This window comes from Echiichthys vipera (genome assembly GCF_963691815.1).
Source record: "Echiichthys vipera genome assembly, chromosome: 4".
In the NCBI taxonomy this organism is placed as follows: Eukaryota; Metazoa; Chordata; class Actinopteri; order Perciformes; family Trachinidae; genus Echiichthys; species Echiichthys vipera.
Genome location: NC_139829.1, coordinates 14,992,886 through 15,010,871, shown reverse-complemented (window position 1 = coordinate 15,010,871; position 17,986 = coordinate 14,992,886). Strand labels below are relative to the sequence as shown.

The 17,986-nt window shown below is 41.7% G+C and overlaps 1 protein-coding gene across 1 annotated transcript in view; it reads right to left on the bottom strand.

Moving 5' to 3' along the window:
• Positions 1-17,986, bottom strand: part of sh2b3 (SH2B adaptor protein 3) — a 51,095-nt gene that overhangs the window by 27,908 nt on the left and 5,201 nt on the right. Inside the window, exon 2 of the mRNA XM_083911677.1 lies at positions 6,840-8,060. Within this exon, the coding sequence (XP_083767803.1) occupies positions 6,840-8,033 (1,194 nt within the window). The 5' untranslated portion in view covers positions 8,034-8,060. The remainder of the gene's footprint in view (positions 1-6,839; positions 8,061-17,986) is intronic.

Here is a 17,986-nt window from a genome sequence, read left to right as displayed (position 1 = left end):
GATTAATTGACTAACTGTCTGGTCTATAGAAAATCACAATTTTTTAACTATCCCAATTTCCTAAAGCTCGTCTTAAAATGTCCTAAAATGTCTTGCTTTGTTCGACTACAGTTCCAACAACAGCTCAAAACCCACATTTGATAAAGAAAAGCAGCAACTTCTCACATTTCTGTAAATAGATTTTTTGATAGAAAAATTACTTAAAAAGATGAATCTATTATCAAAATAGTTGCAGATTAATTTTCTATCATCTCAAATGCGCATGCACTTACTGGATATGCATATTGAAAATGTAATCCCCCATGACTAGTCTGGAACTATAATTTAAAGTCTGTTTACCCTGACATTATCCAGGTACTGGAATTTTAAAATGTAATTTTCAAGCAGCAAAGCTGAAATATGATTCACCTCAGCAGCAGATATTTCAAAAATCCCTTGTGAGAAAATGTGTATTTTGATTGATTTGACTTGGGTTAATTGAGCCTAGAATCTAGACTGACTCTACACTAAATAACAACAAGAAGAGCTTAAACAGTAGAAGCCTTGTGTCTGACAAAGTCCATTTCATGTTTACTGCCCATTATACGATGATTTAAGCTGTTCTTTTTGGTAAATGTCATTAACTTCTTCTTATTTTAATACCTGTCCCATGTTCTGTAAAAATTTTGAGTTACAAACATAATATGAAACACTTGCCAGAAACTTACAGACACCTTGATCTTCACTTGCTTGTCTACCTAACTTTCAGTCTGTATTGCTCCTGTCTCCTGCTGCTGCGTTTCCTGTCTCTCTTGGTTGGTTTCATTCCGTTTCTGCTTCAGCTGACTGGGGCCCATATGTTCAGAGCTTTAGTTGTGGTATGCAACGAGGGCCAAATTAACGCTGCATGTTGCCATATGAGAAACTGAAGTACAACAAGTAATACAGAACAGATGGACACCAGAGTCTGGTTGTTGGAAAAGTATTTTCCACTGATGTTGCAAACTCCTCTCTTACTGTCAGTGAGAGAGAGAAAAAGAAAATCGACGCAGAGATGCAGGGAGAAGACTGGTGCACGTGTAAAAATAAATGGAAATACAAGAATGTGTAAGAACGTATATTTAAATGCATTTTGACATTAACCTGCTCCAAATCTTTTGGTTTAATAAGAAATAACGCCCCATTTGAGAAGGCCAATTACTGGAAATTCTCCTATTTTCTTTTTACCGAAGGCTCAAGATAGTGTGACATGACCCTGATGGTAGAGAAAGGGGAAGACCAAGCTTTTACTCTATCTGCAACATACTGTAAACATGTGCACAAACACATACAGACAGAGGAGGACAAACTCCAAGAGCAACATGATGCATAGTTGTAGGCACATTTACACAAAAGCATGAAATGAAACCATGTGGGAAAGATTAAGGCTGGGAGAGCTGGAACACACACACACACACGCACGCACGCACGCACGCACGCACGCACACACGCGCACGCACACATGCAGCTGAGAAGAGATGAGAGGAGTGTGATTAAGATGAAGTCCACAGGAGGCCTGAGGAAACATATCTGCCATCAGACTGCAGCAGTTTGTGGGAAATGCTCTGGAAGACAGAATATCTCAATTTTCCTGGCAAGACGCTAACCTTGTCTGTAACGTTGACTACCGTACGTCAGATGAAAGGAAAAGTAAGGCTCGGTGTTGTCGAAAAACTACCTTCGTTGAGAGAAAGTCAAAGCTGAGGAAGGTTACGAGATAACTCCAAGACGTGAGGAAAACTGCACACTGAGATACTGAAAAGTAAGCGATATACCAGAACAAATGTCTCACACGTTTGCTTTCTTTTCAGCTAGAAATATCAGAACACCAAGACGGGGATGTTGATTGTTTATGGGTCATGGTGTCAGTTTGTCCTCATGAAGAGAGATAGAAAGAGGCCAATCTTTAAAGGTCGAGACAAGATACAGACTTTAAGTTAAAGTCTCAGACAACACTGAGGACATTACAGAGACTTCTGCTCATTTCAGCTGACATGACAAGATTCACTTCTGCAATAAAGCAAGCGGTTCACTGCCTTGGCAAAAGTTTAAATTTCAAATTTTCCTTGAATTTCCCCTCTGGGTATCAATTAAAGCTTCTTATGTTATTTTAGTACTTTCCCAGAAATACAAATGGATCATATTTCGGCGAGTAGATGGTGAAGAATTGTAGCATGATTTTTTTTTTATCCAATTAGAATCAAATTCAATTAGGATGACTTTAATATATTCAGTTCAGTTTTGTGAGCAAAAGTTTAATATTTCGGGGCGGCTGCTCTAACCACTCAGCCACCGGCCCATGTAAAGAGGCTGAAGGTCCTCGAGGCAGTGGTCGAGGGTTCGACTCCGAGCTGCGGTCCTTTGCTGCATGTCTCCCCCTCTCTCTCTCCCACCCCTTTTACTGTCTGTCCTGTATAATAAAGGCTTGAACAAACTGCCAAAAAAAGGTTAATATTTCATAACTTTAACCATTTTTGCAACAATATCCCACTATAAAGAGTTTAACTATCACTGCTGCTCTCATAGTATTAATATTTTCACAACTAATATAGAATCGTGAACAGATAAATAAATAAATAGAAGCCCTCATCTCTCATAAAGTTTGATTTTGTTTTTCAGTATGTTTTCTGGGGGTTGAACTGTCCCTTAATAAGTAATTTGCTTGCTTTTATCTACTCATGTTATTTTATGCACTTTAATATTATTATTTTTTGGCCTTTTTTCTGGCTTTGAGTACAGCTGGAGGTTGACAGGAAATGAGGACGAGAGAGGGGCCAACATGCAGCAAAGGGTCGCAGGTCGGAGTCGAACTCGGGCAGCTGCAGAAAGGACTCTTAGGGCGCACTCACACTGTCCTTCCGCACCGGGCCAAAACAGGTTTTTCGGCTAAAGCCTAGTGCGTTTGACCAGTGTGCACCCGCTCCGCGCAAAGCGGCGGCCAGCTGGCCGTCCACGGCCCGTCTGAGAGAGGTGGGCTTTTGTAGAGAGCGTTTGCACATGTACGAGCACGAACGCACGCACGTGCACGAGCACGAGGCCTACGGCGGTTCTGATGTCATTTATGTGCGGCTATTCAGACTTAGAAAATAGAAGCGACGCATTGCGATGACGTCAATCAATGCGTGTGACGTGTTACGACGTGATGACGTATAGGCAGGCAAGAAGCATTGGCCGAGGCCCAGGCAGTGTGAGTACAAACGGGCAGGCAAGCGGGGGGGGAGGGAGGGGGGGGGCAAGTACCGTAAAGCTCAGGGCGTGGTGCGGAAGGACAGTGTGAGTGCGCCCTTAGCCTCTGTATATGGGGCGCCTGGTTGCTCAGTGGTTTGAGCAGGCGCCTCATATACAGAGGCTAAAAGTCCTCACCTATCTTAAGGATTTTAAAGCTGCATTTAGTTGCTTGACATTCACACTGTATTAAAACCTGGCTCAACTTTTGCTTACAGGGCTCTGCGCCTTGACTGAAGCTTCCCACGCGAAAACATTATCTGTTTCCATGCAGCTTCCTCTTTTGTGTGAAATTAGCTCACTGATAGAGTATCGCTGCAGTTGCTCACAAAGAAAGATGTAAATAAAAATACATTTAAAAAAAATATACACGGCGACCCACCCGCCATACCCATGAGTATTTATCTTCTGTGCAGCGTGCAGGCATGAATGCTAACCACAGTGAAGAACCGACAGATGTGTGAAACCCCAATTTACATCACAAAAAAAAAGACGTACTACAACTCAACAACCCCAACAAAGAATGTATGTGTTTGAATTACTTCTTTAAGTATGTGAACGCACATGCTTTTTTTTCTGTGTATGTTAAGTGTGTGCATGCAGAGCCACAGCTCTTCTTCCTTTTAAGGCCATTCTCAGAGCCCTAACTCTGCCCTGCCAAGATCACACACACACAGAGAGAGAGAGAGAGAGAGAGAGAGAGAGAGAGAGAGAGAGAGAGAGAGAGAGAGAGAGAGAGAGAGAGAGAGAGAGAGAGAGAGAGAGAGAGAGAGAGAGAGAGAGAGAGAGAGAGAGAGAGAGAGAGAGAGAGAGAGGAGAGAGAGAGAGAGAGAGAGAGAGAGGAGAGAGAGAGAGAGAGAGAGAGAGAGAGAGAGAGAGAGAGAGAGAGAGAGAGAGAGAGCGCTCTCAACAGCACTGCAGTTGGTTAACTAAAGCAGCATTGCAATCAGCCAGGAGAATCCTGCCAATGGTCCTACCATTTTGATCAAATATGCACGCATGCACGTACACACACAGAGATCAGGCTCTATCATCAACTGAATTACCTCATAAACATGGTTAGGGTTGAAACTGGCGCAAAGTTGAGGGCTGCTAAATATGAAAAAGCTACAAACACACACAGAAGAGACTGAACTCTGCTGCCTTATACTGTAGATGGTGGCAGTAAGGACAGCATTCACCTTAACTGCTCTGATTACTGGTTTGGGGATCTTTGTGGACTGGGTGTGCAAGCATATGAAGCCTTGCAGTTTCCCCCATCTGGAAATATTGCAGGGTTTTATGCCATAAGGTCTCATGTGGGAGCAAAGCATGCATATTGGAGAAAAAAGACATCCTGCTGTGTTGTGATGAGTTGTCAAGCAAGGACAGGGCAGGGCAAGCAAGGGATCTTGTTCCAAAATTTAAGAAAAGTAAGTTATTCTAACAAATTTAAATGTGTCTCAGCAGCTCATCCAGAATGCAGCAGCTCAACCGCTTCAAACCTACCTAAATTCTCTCACACAACACTGCTCTGCTGTTCATGTCACTGGCTACCAACAGCTGCTCCCAATCCGCTTCAAGACACTAGTACTTGCGTACCGTGCTACTAATGGATCAGGCCCACTTTACATCACATGGTTAAACCTTACCACTCTTCTCTGCATCAGCCAATCGGCTTGCCGCTCTCTCACTGTAAGGGACACCTAGTCACATGACAAAATTACGACTGTTTGCTATCCTGGCTCCCGAATGGTGGAACGAGCTCCCCATCGACATCCGAACAGCAGAAAGTCTACACATCTTCTGCTGCAGGCTAAAAACACATCTCTTCCAACTGCACCTTGGCCAGGAATATGATAGTTTTTTTTTTCTGTTCTGGTTTGTACTCTCATGGTTGAATACATTTATTTGAAGTAGCTTTGGAAAAAAAGCGTCAGCTGAATGTCATATCATTTCATATTTTCTGATTGTTGAGTTGATGTATTAATCATGAAGTTATATGTAGAAAAGTTCTGACTGGCTGAAGCAAACCCACCAAACAAAGGAACTAGTGTAGGAGGCATATCTACTCACCCAGTGTTTCCCCTACCATTACATTAGGGAGGCGCCATTCCTTTACTTTTTTTGTCATTGCCAGACTAGTAGTATCACTCTTTGGCTTCTTCAGCTTTTTGAACTCCAAAGCCTGCTCAACATCATAACACACTCTGTAGCTGCAGTTACAAAACAAACCAACCACTGGAGGCAAAGATGTGATGAAAACCACCAACAAAACAGTTTTCTGAGACAGCTTTGGTCTCGTTTTGTCATGTGGCAAACTGTTCACCCAAAGGAGCTTCTTAGATATGTCAAAATATCACTTATGAAAACAAAACAAACACAGAGACAAGGGATAATTTGAAAAAAGAGGGGGGGAACCCATGTGCCTTAAACAGCTGGAAACAGGAAATGACTTTGCGCCTATGTGTGTGTGTCTGTGTATTAATTTAGAGTATGTTCATGCATCTGAGACACAGCCTGGTAAACTGACATTAACCAGCTCTTTAAAGGCTTCTGTGGTTCTCCATCTTATTGATGAACACAAACAGATCTAAAGAGCTTATCCATCTTGCAAAGATATGAAACACAAGCTAAGGAACCTGCCAGCTGCTGTTTTGTTTCAGGGGTGTGCAGATTTCTGAGAAGAAGCTCAACAAACATTTGCAGGAACTGCAGAAACACAATCTTGTGAAACACAGTCCTATGAAAGCATCTGCTGTACCAATAACAGTAACCAAGGAATTGTCAGCTATTGATTTTATGCTACATACCTGCAGTTGCATACCTCTGCTTGTTACAGCTAGAATAAATATCAATAATAAGATAAAAAAAATAGAGAATAAATGGGGGGTTTTGGATTTACTTAACAAATAAATCAGTACTAAATCACAAATGTATAAATTAAAAATGTGATTATGTGGCTTGAAGTAGGGAATAACTTTAGCCTGTACTTAATACTGCAGCCACTTCTAGAGCAAAACGAAAAGTTTAACATTTTGGAAAAATGCACTTATTTACTTTTCTACTGAGAGCTAGATGAGAAGATGTCGCTCTCATGTCTGTGCATCAACTATCTCTCGTCACTATAGATTCTTGCATCTTTTGTATGAAACAGACATTGACAGAAAATGTACTATTTCCTCTAATGCTTAAACCAATGAAGCATATTACAACTGATCTATAATCCAAAAACTAAAAATAACAATATGATAGCATGTGCAGCATACTGCTCATGCTACTAATGTGACAAAAAAACTTGGAAGACGGACAGCAAATATCGTTCTAACTCATTTCAGGATATTTACATGTATGCAACTTCCTCTCTCCTGCCTGTGTAATCAATGTGCTATTGAGCCTTTTTAGCCACCATTCATAAGTAAGCACACTTCGTTTGGAGTGGCAGTAACGACTATAATAATCCAGTGCAATGTGTGTATTTTAGAATGCGGTGAATTGTATATTTAATGGACTTGTGTATAATGCATGACCCCAGTTGCACCCACAATGTGTACTTACAGCCAATAAGTGCTTTTTATAAAATATGTGTGTAGAAATGTATGAGCAAATGTTTCTACCTTTGGAGGATCATAAAGTTCCAACTGGTATCTCTCCCCTCCTCCTCTTCCTCTTCCTCCGATTTGAGCATCCCTGATCCTCCTGACCAGCAGGCGGCAGCGTTGCCAGCGGGGCAGAGTGTCTGAGATAGTGTCGTCCACCAGCAAGTACCTCAGTTGGCCCTCTTTACAGCAGCCACTCACCTCTGACGTCCTCTGCCTCATGCTTCCGCTGCGTAACCAACGGAAACGATCAAGGAAGTGAGAGGCTACTCCAGCCATAGACACGTGTGAAGAGACTGGGGGCGTGGCTTCAGAGTTCAGACAAGAGGAAGAGTGGGAGGAAGAGGATGACACTTCCTCATTTGTGGAGGAAAACCCGCCCACTCTGTCACCATTATTTGGGGGAGTGTTGTTGTTGTTGGTGGTGGGGTTGGAGTTGCTAGGAGACAGGTCCTGGGATGAGGGAAGGCTGGGCCGTTTCTTTAGAAGCCGTCTTACGGTGTTTCGGATTTGACTGACAGAAAAATGTGTGACTTCAGCGTGTGCAGGGTTGGAGGTTGAGGAGTCAGAGGAGTACCGTTCAGATACCTGACGACGGTCAGTGCCAGAAATCTCCTCATTGCTATAGCTACGAATCAGTAGCGACCCACTGCCGATGCTACGAGTGGACCCTCTGAGCACCACCGGTGCTCCTGATAAGGAGTTTCCTGCAGCACATCGCAACGGCTGCTCCTGTTCCCGACTCACCACCACCGGCTCCACTTTTGGTGACACCACATTAAACAGGGCAGCACCTCCACTTGGTCGGCCCGCCTCCCGATAGTCCTGTACCCCAGACAAAGATGTGATCCGCAGTCGCCCAATCACAGCTTGTGACGGAAGGGCAGGGGCAACTGGAGTGGTGGAGGAGGCACTACCGGTAGCAGTGGAGCATGTATTCTGGCTGAGTGGAGTGCCATCTTTGTCGACCTCGCAGCAGAAGTGCTGCTGGAAGAGGTCAGTGAAGTGCTTGGAGAAGGTCTCAGGTGGGAGCACATCATGTTGTGGACGCTCCCTCGCGAAGCTCCGGTAGTGTCCCGCCAGCTGCCGGGCTGTGGCAATGGCATGCAACTCGCAGAATTCCCTCCAGCCTCTTGGGGGAGCTGCCACGCCTGGGCCTCCTCCTGCAGTTGTGCTGGTGGTGTTGGCTGGATGGATAGTGTTACCATTCATTGCAGTAACCAGAGCGGCTGAGAATCACTGCTGCAAGAAAAAAAGGAGGCAGAAAAGGAAAGAGGAAAAGAGAAAAAAGTTTAGAGAGGAGGTGGGGGTCAAGGGGTTGATTTGGAGACAAAAGTGGAGAGATGAAAGGTTTAGAATAGAAGCAGGGAAAAAAGATGATTGAGGGACAAACAAAGGAGAGATATGGAAATGTAATTAGAGGCAAATCAAGATAATGTGGAGTGTTGTGCAAGAACTGGAGCACAAAGATGGAACTGGGAAACCAGTCAGAGCATTTCTTTGAACTACTTGAAAGTTTGAAACAGTTCAAACATTGAGAAAGGACAGCCAAAAGTCTGATTTTATCTGTACTCCATCTTAAACAGCAAAAATTGGATTACATGGGCCTGCAAAGAATCTCTGGCAATCAACCAGTCGTAGAGTAGAAGAGAGGATAAGATAAGGACGGCCTCAGTTCACTAAAAGGACAATTGGTAACCATTCAATTTGTGGAAAAACAGTCAATTGAATCAAGAGCAAAAACACAGGCAGTGCATATATTTAAGGACAACTTGAGAAACTCAAAGTCTGAATGTGAAGGAAAAAAATGAGACGAGTGAAGAAGACTCAATACAAATGACTAAATCATTTCCAAATTGCACTGATATGGATGGCAAAGACTAAAGTATTTGAAATGAATGAAAACAGTACTCAGTCATTCGGACTGAATGAGCTCCTGGTTTGAGGAAGTACGGTTAGAATATTTCTCAATCGACCACACTGCCTGTTCGACCATCTGTGTGTTTGTGTGCTTACATGTGACCTGTCAATGTTCCTTCTGCTTTTTTTTTTTAATTTGTTTTTAAAGACTTCATTCTCTCAGGGCCATTACGTGGAATGTGATCACTTGACTCTACACCCCATTTCCTCGCTCAATTTGTCAGTTTTTTCTGTCCCAAAGAGCAACAACAACAACTTTATCAAATTCACAAAATGAAATGATAAAAGGGCTAAAGAACTTGATCTCTGACCATTGTCACACCTAGCCTGATCATATTCAATAATGTATACTGCTGAATTACACCTGATTAGGAATATGAAAATAATGTTCTAATACAAACCACAGTGAGCTCTGTGCATGAGATCGTGCGTTAGATCATGTTCTCATTCCATATGCAGCGGATGATGATACAACATGTTTGTTTACTTCTCAAAATAAACTCTTCTGCTCCTCTAAACTTCTGCCTTGTGAACTGAATAACTGCTTTTGATGATGATTTAGATTGTTTTGCTGTCCAATTGGCAGTTTGGTCTTACTGCATTCTGTTAGACTGCCAAAATCTCTTAAATTTTTCTGGCTGCTAAAAATGTTTGGGCCACTTTTGCCATTTCTTTGAGAGCAGACTGTAAATATGTAACAGGAAATTAAGGCAGAGAGCGGAGGGATGACATGCAACAAAGTTCCCGGCCTCCTGGACGCTGCAAGTATATAGTGAACGTCTATTTTTCTAGGGTTTTTGGGGAGATTTGGTGGTGCTTGGGTGGCCTTGGGCAGCTTGGACAGTTGGTCTCTGCTACTTATTCTCTGTTCTGTGCTTTGTTTCACTTCTTTGCTTCTGTTGCTGTATACTGATACGCTGTATGCCGAATAGTTTAATCTCAGCAGGTTTTTCTTTATTTGTACAAACCTGTAGGTTTTTATTTATCATAATATGGACATATTCCCTCACTGGCCACATGAAAACATCTTCATCAGTAATGTCAGAGCACCTATTTTCCATCGGTGTTCTGTGCAGAAAGTCAAAAACCTTTGACCTTTCTGTTCTTCTACAGTGCATACACTAACTGCTACTTTTGTAATTAAAGTAGAGCAAAGAAATAAGGTGGTTTTAGAGTTAACCACAGAGTCTCACAGAAAAGAGGAAACAGGATGGATTCCTAAGTATTCAATGAGAGCCCTACCCCTGTCCTTGATCGTGTGTAAACACTGCTGACCCCATGTACGCTCAACTAGGGATGGATGGTATAAACGGTACAGAAAGTACACCGGTATGAATTTGGCCTGTGGTATGGATTTCAACTACACTATGCTGACCAGCTGCCCTCTTGAGTTGGGACTTGCAAAGTACTCAGCCAGCTCAGTGTCAGAGTCATGTCATCACGGGTGGCCGTCCACAGTGTTAACCGTCATCATGGCCTGGCAACTAGAGTTGTTCCAACACTGACACCAGTATCGGAAATGCCTCAGATACTGCCTTAAATGCTGGTATCTGAATCTGCGACTACTCAAGCCTGCTATGATCCGATACCAAGTAATTCAGCCCTGAAAGAAATTTCCCTAAAAAGTAGTTTATGTTCTTTCTCAGTTATGACTGACTGTCAAGCTAGATAATAAAATAAAGTTTTGTGACAGTCATCCTCCGTGTGTACCTAATTTGAGCAAAGACAAACAGCAATGAAAGCAATTATATCCCATCCATGATATTATACTGTGATATAACTTTTGGGCCATACCGCCCAGCCCTACGCTCAACCCATAGCTACAGATGATTAGTAGGAGGAAGGACACATTTTCAAAGAACCACAACAGACCTAAGCTGATGCAACAGTGGAGTTTCATGGTTTAAGCACAGGCCATAGATTATACAATGTTGTATAATCAGCCGCAGAGTTGCTGGATGTTCACACAGCTCTCATGCAGCAAACAATTACCTTTATACCTATTTAACTATTTCAACAAAAGCTGATGCTTAGAACATCTCATCATGAAACACATACTGGCAGGAAAACACTGATGTCTAAATAAGCTGGTGGTGTTTTAAAAGATCCCATCCACAAATGAGCAACAGTTGAATAAACTCACAGTAAGACATCAGCTACAATATTAACGAGGGTTTATCATTCTCAATCTTGAACATGTGGCGTATGTACATGTACATACCATCTGTATCCAGTGCAGAAAAGTGGGGTCCTATCAAATACAGGAAGTATGAGTGCGTGTGTGCATACGGGTAGGCGTGGGTTTGAGTGGGGGTCACAGGCTGCGGTCCATCAGATCATAGAAAACCACAAGAAATAGAAGGGGGTCGGGCCAAACATGAAGCAACATTTCGTTATCTCTCGGCTAACCCCGCTCTCCCTTTCCGTTACCTATACAACAACATTCTGGGTGGTGAATTCTTAAGATCATGTCACTCAACAAGCCTGCTAATTCTTTTCATTAGTATCATCTAACATACCAGGGGGACACGTGCGTCAGTGAGGGAGTGAAAACTTGGCACCAAGAAATATTGCGTCACTAAAGTTCCTGGATATGTCCTGTCACAACAACTAATTCCCTTCCTGTACATTTCAGAGCATGCTCAGTGCATGCCCCCCTGTGCCCCTCCAGCTGGCCCCCCCAGAAGCCTGTTTCTATCTGCCTGGCCAGCCCAGCAATGACTCAGCAGTGACTGACTGACTGACACTCACACACAAGCACGCACACACATATGTAGACACACATTTCCTCTCGCCGTATCCCTCTGGGGTCTTGGACGTCTCTGTTCCCATGGTTTTCCCTTTCTTTTCATCCTCTCTGTCCTCTGGTATGAGGCTCTCCAGATGTGTTTGGATTCATGCTTCCTTTACTTTCACCTTAACTGAGGGCCCAACAGGGCCATGTTCAAGTTGTGAGGGAAAACAAAAAGGCTAATACAGTTGTGTGTCTCCTTTCTCTGTTCTTATCCAGGACCTCTAACCTCAACTTGGTGCTTTATTATCGTATTATTGTTTTGGTAGACAGCGTTCAGCAGGGGATGACAGGGGAAACTAGGCCAATTCAAACACACTAAGTTGCAAATGGAAACGTCCCTGCAAAAGAGATTCTTGTTTTGTTGTAGCTCCTGCATTCCCTCATTTATTTCTTCCTCACCTGACTTATCACTCCGCCCCTCTTCTTCTTCAATACCTACATTCTTCACGGGTACAGACACACATAGCACAGTGGTTGCTTTCCTTATCCCTCTCGTATGCCTAACACAGCTTCTCCTGCAGCGTCGACACCATAAGCACCCTGAGAAACTTCTGTCCACATTGTTGACAAGAAAAAAAAAGTTTAACCACAAAAATGATACTGTCTGTATGTCCTGACACTGACTGTGAAAGTACAGAGGTTGCAGCTCAACCACTGTTGTTTGAAATAGCAAATAGACAGTGACATCTACAATACTTTGCCTTCATGACTTTGACTATCTATGATTCAAAGAGACAATTTTAAGAACTAGAGAGGTTAAAAGGTTAATTTCAGCCCTATACAAAGTCAGGATACACTACAACAAAAATGTGTAGCACAGTGCTTACCTTCCCTCAAATCTTAGTTGCTTCTGACAACAGAAGTAGAACTTAACTCTTTTTTTAAATTTTTACTGGGGACAGCCTTATTTTAATCAAGCAGGAAAGAAACAGGATGCATGAAAGACACACATGGATTGGTCTTGTCAGCGTGAGTAACCTCATGACTCGTGTCAGCTCACTGAGTTGATTTTTAACACAACCTTGGATAAACATCTGGACACGTTGGGGGATGAACGTGTGATGCAGTGGTATGCGATTCCTGCTGAATGCCAAAAGTGTATTGGCAGTTAGCTAAGTTAGCACTTATCCTGTGGTGGACACAGTAAACAGTATCCTGGTTATGGCTTATTGCGAGAGAAGTCAAGATGCAATTTCCTTGAAACCAACATTGTCCGTGAAATGCACACACTGCCGAGCTGAAGCCTCAGACGACCACAACATTCAGATTTCAAATAAGAGCGATGGCATTCATTTCTAACCAAGAAATTAAAATCTAGAAAGACACACAAAGACTGAGGCTTACATAACAGAATTATCAGTGCTGCTGGTGGAAGCCTTGTTGCGGGGAGGTCCTATTTATATCTCAAGTGCTTGGTATCAGCTCTCACACACCACTGTGTGCTCCCTGTTGTCCCTACTTGGGAGAAGCTCTTGTTTGACACTTGTGTTTGTTTGACACACACACACACACACACACACACACACACACACACACACACACACACACACACACACACACACACACACACACACACACACACACACACACACACACACACACACACACACACACACACACACACACACACACACACACACACACACACACACACACACACACACACACACACACACACACACACACACACACACACACACACACACACACACACACACACACACACACACACACACACACACACACACACACACACACACACACACAAGTTACAAACAATGTTTTCTCTCTTTTCCTTCTGCAAGAGTTATATACACAGATGGTTCATCCACTCACCTGCCAGGTATGTTTTGAAAGCACTTGCCCTTTTACAATCAGTTTCTAATGAAGCCTTCTCAGATGGTTCTGTGTAACAAACCATCTGAAGAGTCAGGATAGGTTGTTGCCATCTAGAGGTGAAATTAGCTGATAAGTTAACTGATTTTGAGCTAAAATGCCATCCAACTTTGGATGATAGTAGATCCTCTTCTAGCATTACATAAAACAGCCTCTTTTTGACTGTTTTTGAAGATATTCAGTGGATTAATCAATCCTGTTTCTGCGTCCCTTGCAAAAAATTAAACAGACATCAACCTCCATATTAATAGTCATACTTAAACATGCATACATATAACACCACCTTTTTTCTTGTTCTAACGCACAGACAGAGACACATGTGAGTGAGTAACTCGTCTGAGAATGTGTCCACATGTACACCTCTATGGTTATTTAAAAGGTTGTGCTCCTAATTGTCATACTCATTATACAAAATGCAATTTACAGCAGGCCACATCCTTCTGACCTTTATATAGCTCTGGCCTTATTATAAATTGAGATCAGCCGGATCCAATCTATTGCTTACAACTCAATTAGTTTGCATGGCATCGAGGCTCTCTGAGACATCAAACACACTTTTTTACGGGAATAAAATGGGTGTGGAAAAAATAAATAAATTGAAGAAAATATTGCAGCAACATGTGCATCACAAGGTCCAGGATGAAAAACAGATTTTGTTACTACCTTTGCATTTTCATTCTCTGAATCACTGAATGAATCACAGAGTTAGGGATAAATTTACAAAGCTGGGAGAGAGTGAGTGTGTGACCGCGGGAGTTAGGGGCTTATTAAGAAGAGAGAGAGGAGGGAGAGGAGGAGGGAGTCAGACATAAAGAGGAGGAGGAGACAGAAACAAGGGTCGCATGGAGAGACAGAAAGAGAGACAAGGGGATAATGAGAAGGCAGGCAGGAAGTGAGGAAAACAGAGCTGGTGAAAGGCGCCAGAGTAGACAGTGCCAGGTTTGTGGGTGAAGGTCCAGGTGGTAAAGCCAAAGAGGAACAGAGACCAAAGGATCTTTGCTCTGCTCTGCCTGGGCAGCAATCACAGCAACAGGAAGCCCTGCCCTGCCCTGGCAAGCAGTAACCAGTGCACACATGCAAAAACACACACACAGAGACAGACACACACCATACCAAAATACATTCTTACATCAGGGGTGGAAAGAGTAATGTCAATTTAAGCACAAGTGCAGTTACTTAAAATAGTATGCGATTGTAATTAATCTGTGTGGAAAGCTACAACACAAATAATCTTTTTACATGTGTTCACCATGAAAGAGCTATTGTAGCAATCGGACCATAACATTTTTATATGAATAGCCTTCACACATGGAGGAGACAGGTGGTGCTGAAGGATTGAAGGAAGCTAGAGGTGGTGATGTTAAAGTCATGTGACCGTGGTGTAGTACGTTTAAAACCTAACATTAGCTTTTTACTCCTGGTGATTATATTTTCAAAAATCTGTGGTGTCCAATTATGAAGATTATCTTGCTAAGAAAAAGGTGCTAGTATCAAACTTTTGCTCTCAACAGATCTTATTTTCTATAATAATCCAAAAACCAACAATAACATTTTTGTCGAGGGAACAAGGGCAATGCTAACTTCTGGGTTGGCCTACAAAAATATGTCTTCCATGCTTTTGTTTCTTTAAAAGTTACTCAAACCGATTAATTCATTATCAAAATTGTTGCTGATTAATTTAATAGTTGACACCTAAAGGATTAATCGTTGCAGCTCTAGCTTATAATCAAGGTCAAAGTGGAAACTGACTATTTTGAGTGCAGTGGGAAAATATAAAATCCAAACTGCATACGATGACCAAGGTATCAATATTGAGGTCCCGATTATCTGATCAATATTAATATTCCATCATCTGTAATGAAACCAAAATCATTGCAGTGACTATTCCATCCTTGCATTTAGAGATGCACGATCCAGTTTTTTTCCGATCCAATCCGATACTGATAACTGGGCTGAGCGTATCGGCCGATACCGATCCAGTACTACCGTCGAATGAATGAACCGTGTACCTTGCCATGTGAGTAAAGGCATGAGGCTTGACGTAAACATTTAGCCTTGTTTAAAAAAAGATTAATACAGATAAACTTAATATTATTTATTTACAAATAAAGTGTACATTAGCAGCGAAAATAATTAAAGTAACCGAATTGCTGTATATGATATTAATAAATAACAAATGACTTGATCAGAATGCTGGACCGATCAAGCTAATCAGTCAATATCGGGGCCGATATCCGATCCAGGTCTCAAATCTATGCATCTGTACTTGCATTATGATGAAGACAAACCAAATTTAATCAAAATACAACAGGGACATTCCCGAGTACAAGCATCTATCATGCAAGGCTGTTGTTACGAGAGGAAAAAGGACAGACCAAAACAGTTCAATATTGCTATGACAAGCAAAACAGCCTGTTCCACTGTTAGCCAACACACCAGTTAACGTGAACTGACACCAAGTGACCTGTTCTCATCCCTTTCACTTCTTGCTTTATACATGAGTACAAGTTGTTATTAATCAATGATATAATCTGACAGCTACGTGCAGATAGAAGTGTTTTTTTATTTACTTATTGCCTGATTGGTCAGCTAAATAAAAGAAGGTGGCTGACATGAGAAAAGATGTGTAGTTGCAGGGATAAGTCTCAGTGCTCCTGTTAGTGGGAAGTGAGAGAGTTTTGATAAAAAGCAGAGCAGAAAGCGAGACGTGCAGAGCTTACATAATTAAAAAACATATTGTAAAGGAGGAAGTAGCACCGAAACATGGAGATAACCCTTTTCCTTAACTTCCAAAAGCATCAGCTGATTCAGGGTAAATCAAGAGAGGGAGCCTGCAGCTAAACTAACTTCGAAACTAGAGTCTTACAAATAAAACCATCAATTAAGGAGAAAATGTATGTTGTAAATCTGCATCTTGAAACTGCAACTATCCTTTATAATAACACATAAAAAAACAAAACAAGAGGCAGAACAGCTGTGAACTAGTGGAGACGCATCTTTTGTAATGCATATGTGGAGGCAGTATAGTTTGGAAACACAGGATTTTTGTTTTTGTGAGAATATTCTCTAGCTCTAACTTTCCCACAACAATGCAGGCTCCAACACAACACAATGCTGCTATTCTTGAGACGCATAGAAATAAAGCCCGGCAGCTTTCTGGTCATTTCCTGTGGTCTGGGAACGGAGAGAGGGAGGCAGGTTGAGAAAGGAACAAAGCTAAAAGGCTGTATCTGTGATAAGAAAGGAAATCACACAGCAAGAAAGGATTAAAAAGTAGGAAACCAACAGTATGCTGAAGTATCAAGATCACTTTTCCCATCACAGCTGCAACGGAAAACAAATCTGGGGTTTACCATAAAAGATAACAGTATAGGTATATATGATGATTATGTGCCCCAGTAGTACAATTTTCACTAACAAGCATCCTTCCAGCTGTCCGGCAGCCTACCATTGACTAATACAAAACGTCTCCGCACAGTCTGCAGTCTATCATTAGCCTACAAGACAGACCCTGGCTTGTCAAGGAAATACTAAAATATAGGGCTCTCAGAGACATAATGAAAGGCAAAAAAAAAATGAAGAGAGAGAACTTAAGTTTGGGGTTTGGCTGCATGGATGGATGTGATGTGTGAGGAGGGGAGACTAAAGGAAGTCAGTAGTAGTGACTGTCAGGCCTCACAAACAACCTGTCATTTAATGCCTTTCTTTTCTTCCTGTGCCGTATCCGTTCATTACGCACAGCTGCTGAGTGACATGGTCTACATGGACAAAATTTATATTGCTATAATCACCATATTGGTCAATAATGACGTGATATTTACTGAATTAATCAGATTTTCAGGTTAAAAAGTCAAACTAGTGTTTATCCAATTTGGATCAGAGAACAAAATCCCAATTCTTTTCAAAAAAAAAGATTTAAATCAGGATGTTTTTGATATCTTAAATTAAACGTATCATTCATTCAGATATGAGAATGTGAACTAAGGTTGTCACAATACCAGAATTTCAAGCTTTGATACAATACTGGTATTAACTCACTCTTTAGCACACAAAATAGGCAACTTGCACACGACAACAAGTCCTTGAGCACGTACCAACCCACAGTTAATTTTCTTCCCAGTTGTTTCATCTCTGCAGCCTTGGGTTGAAAATCTCATGTAGATCTCCCTTTTTTTTTTATAGCTTTGATACTTTCGATACTAACGAATGTTGATATGATATAGAAGAAGAAGAAGAAGAAGAAGAAGAAGAAGGGAAAATTCAATTTTAGTTTCGAAACTTGTGTTATTGAAAAGTATTGGTACTTTTGACAACTTTAATGTGAACTACAATATCACAAAATCTAATGACAACACAATCACATGAAAGATAATGACCAATGATGAGGAGGATAACAGAATTATTTCTCAACCCTAATATAAAGTTCAAGTCATAGTTTATGGACAACCTTACTACTGTGCTCATTTAGGGCTGATGATGATATTCATCATAGATTTGTCTGCGAATTTTCTCCACTTCAGAAAATGGTGAACAATATCATCACAATTTTCCAGAG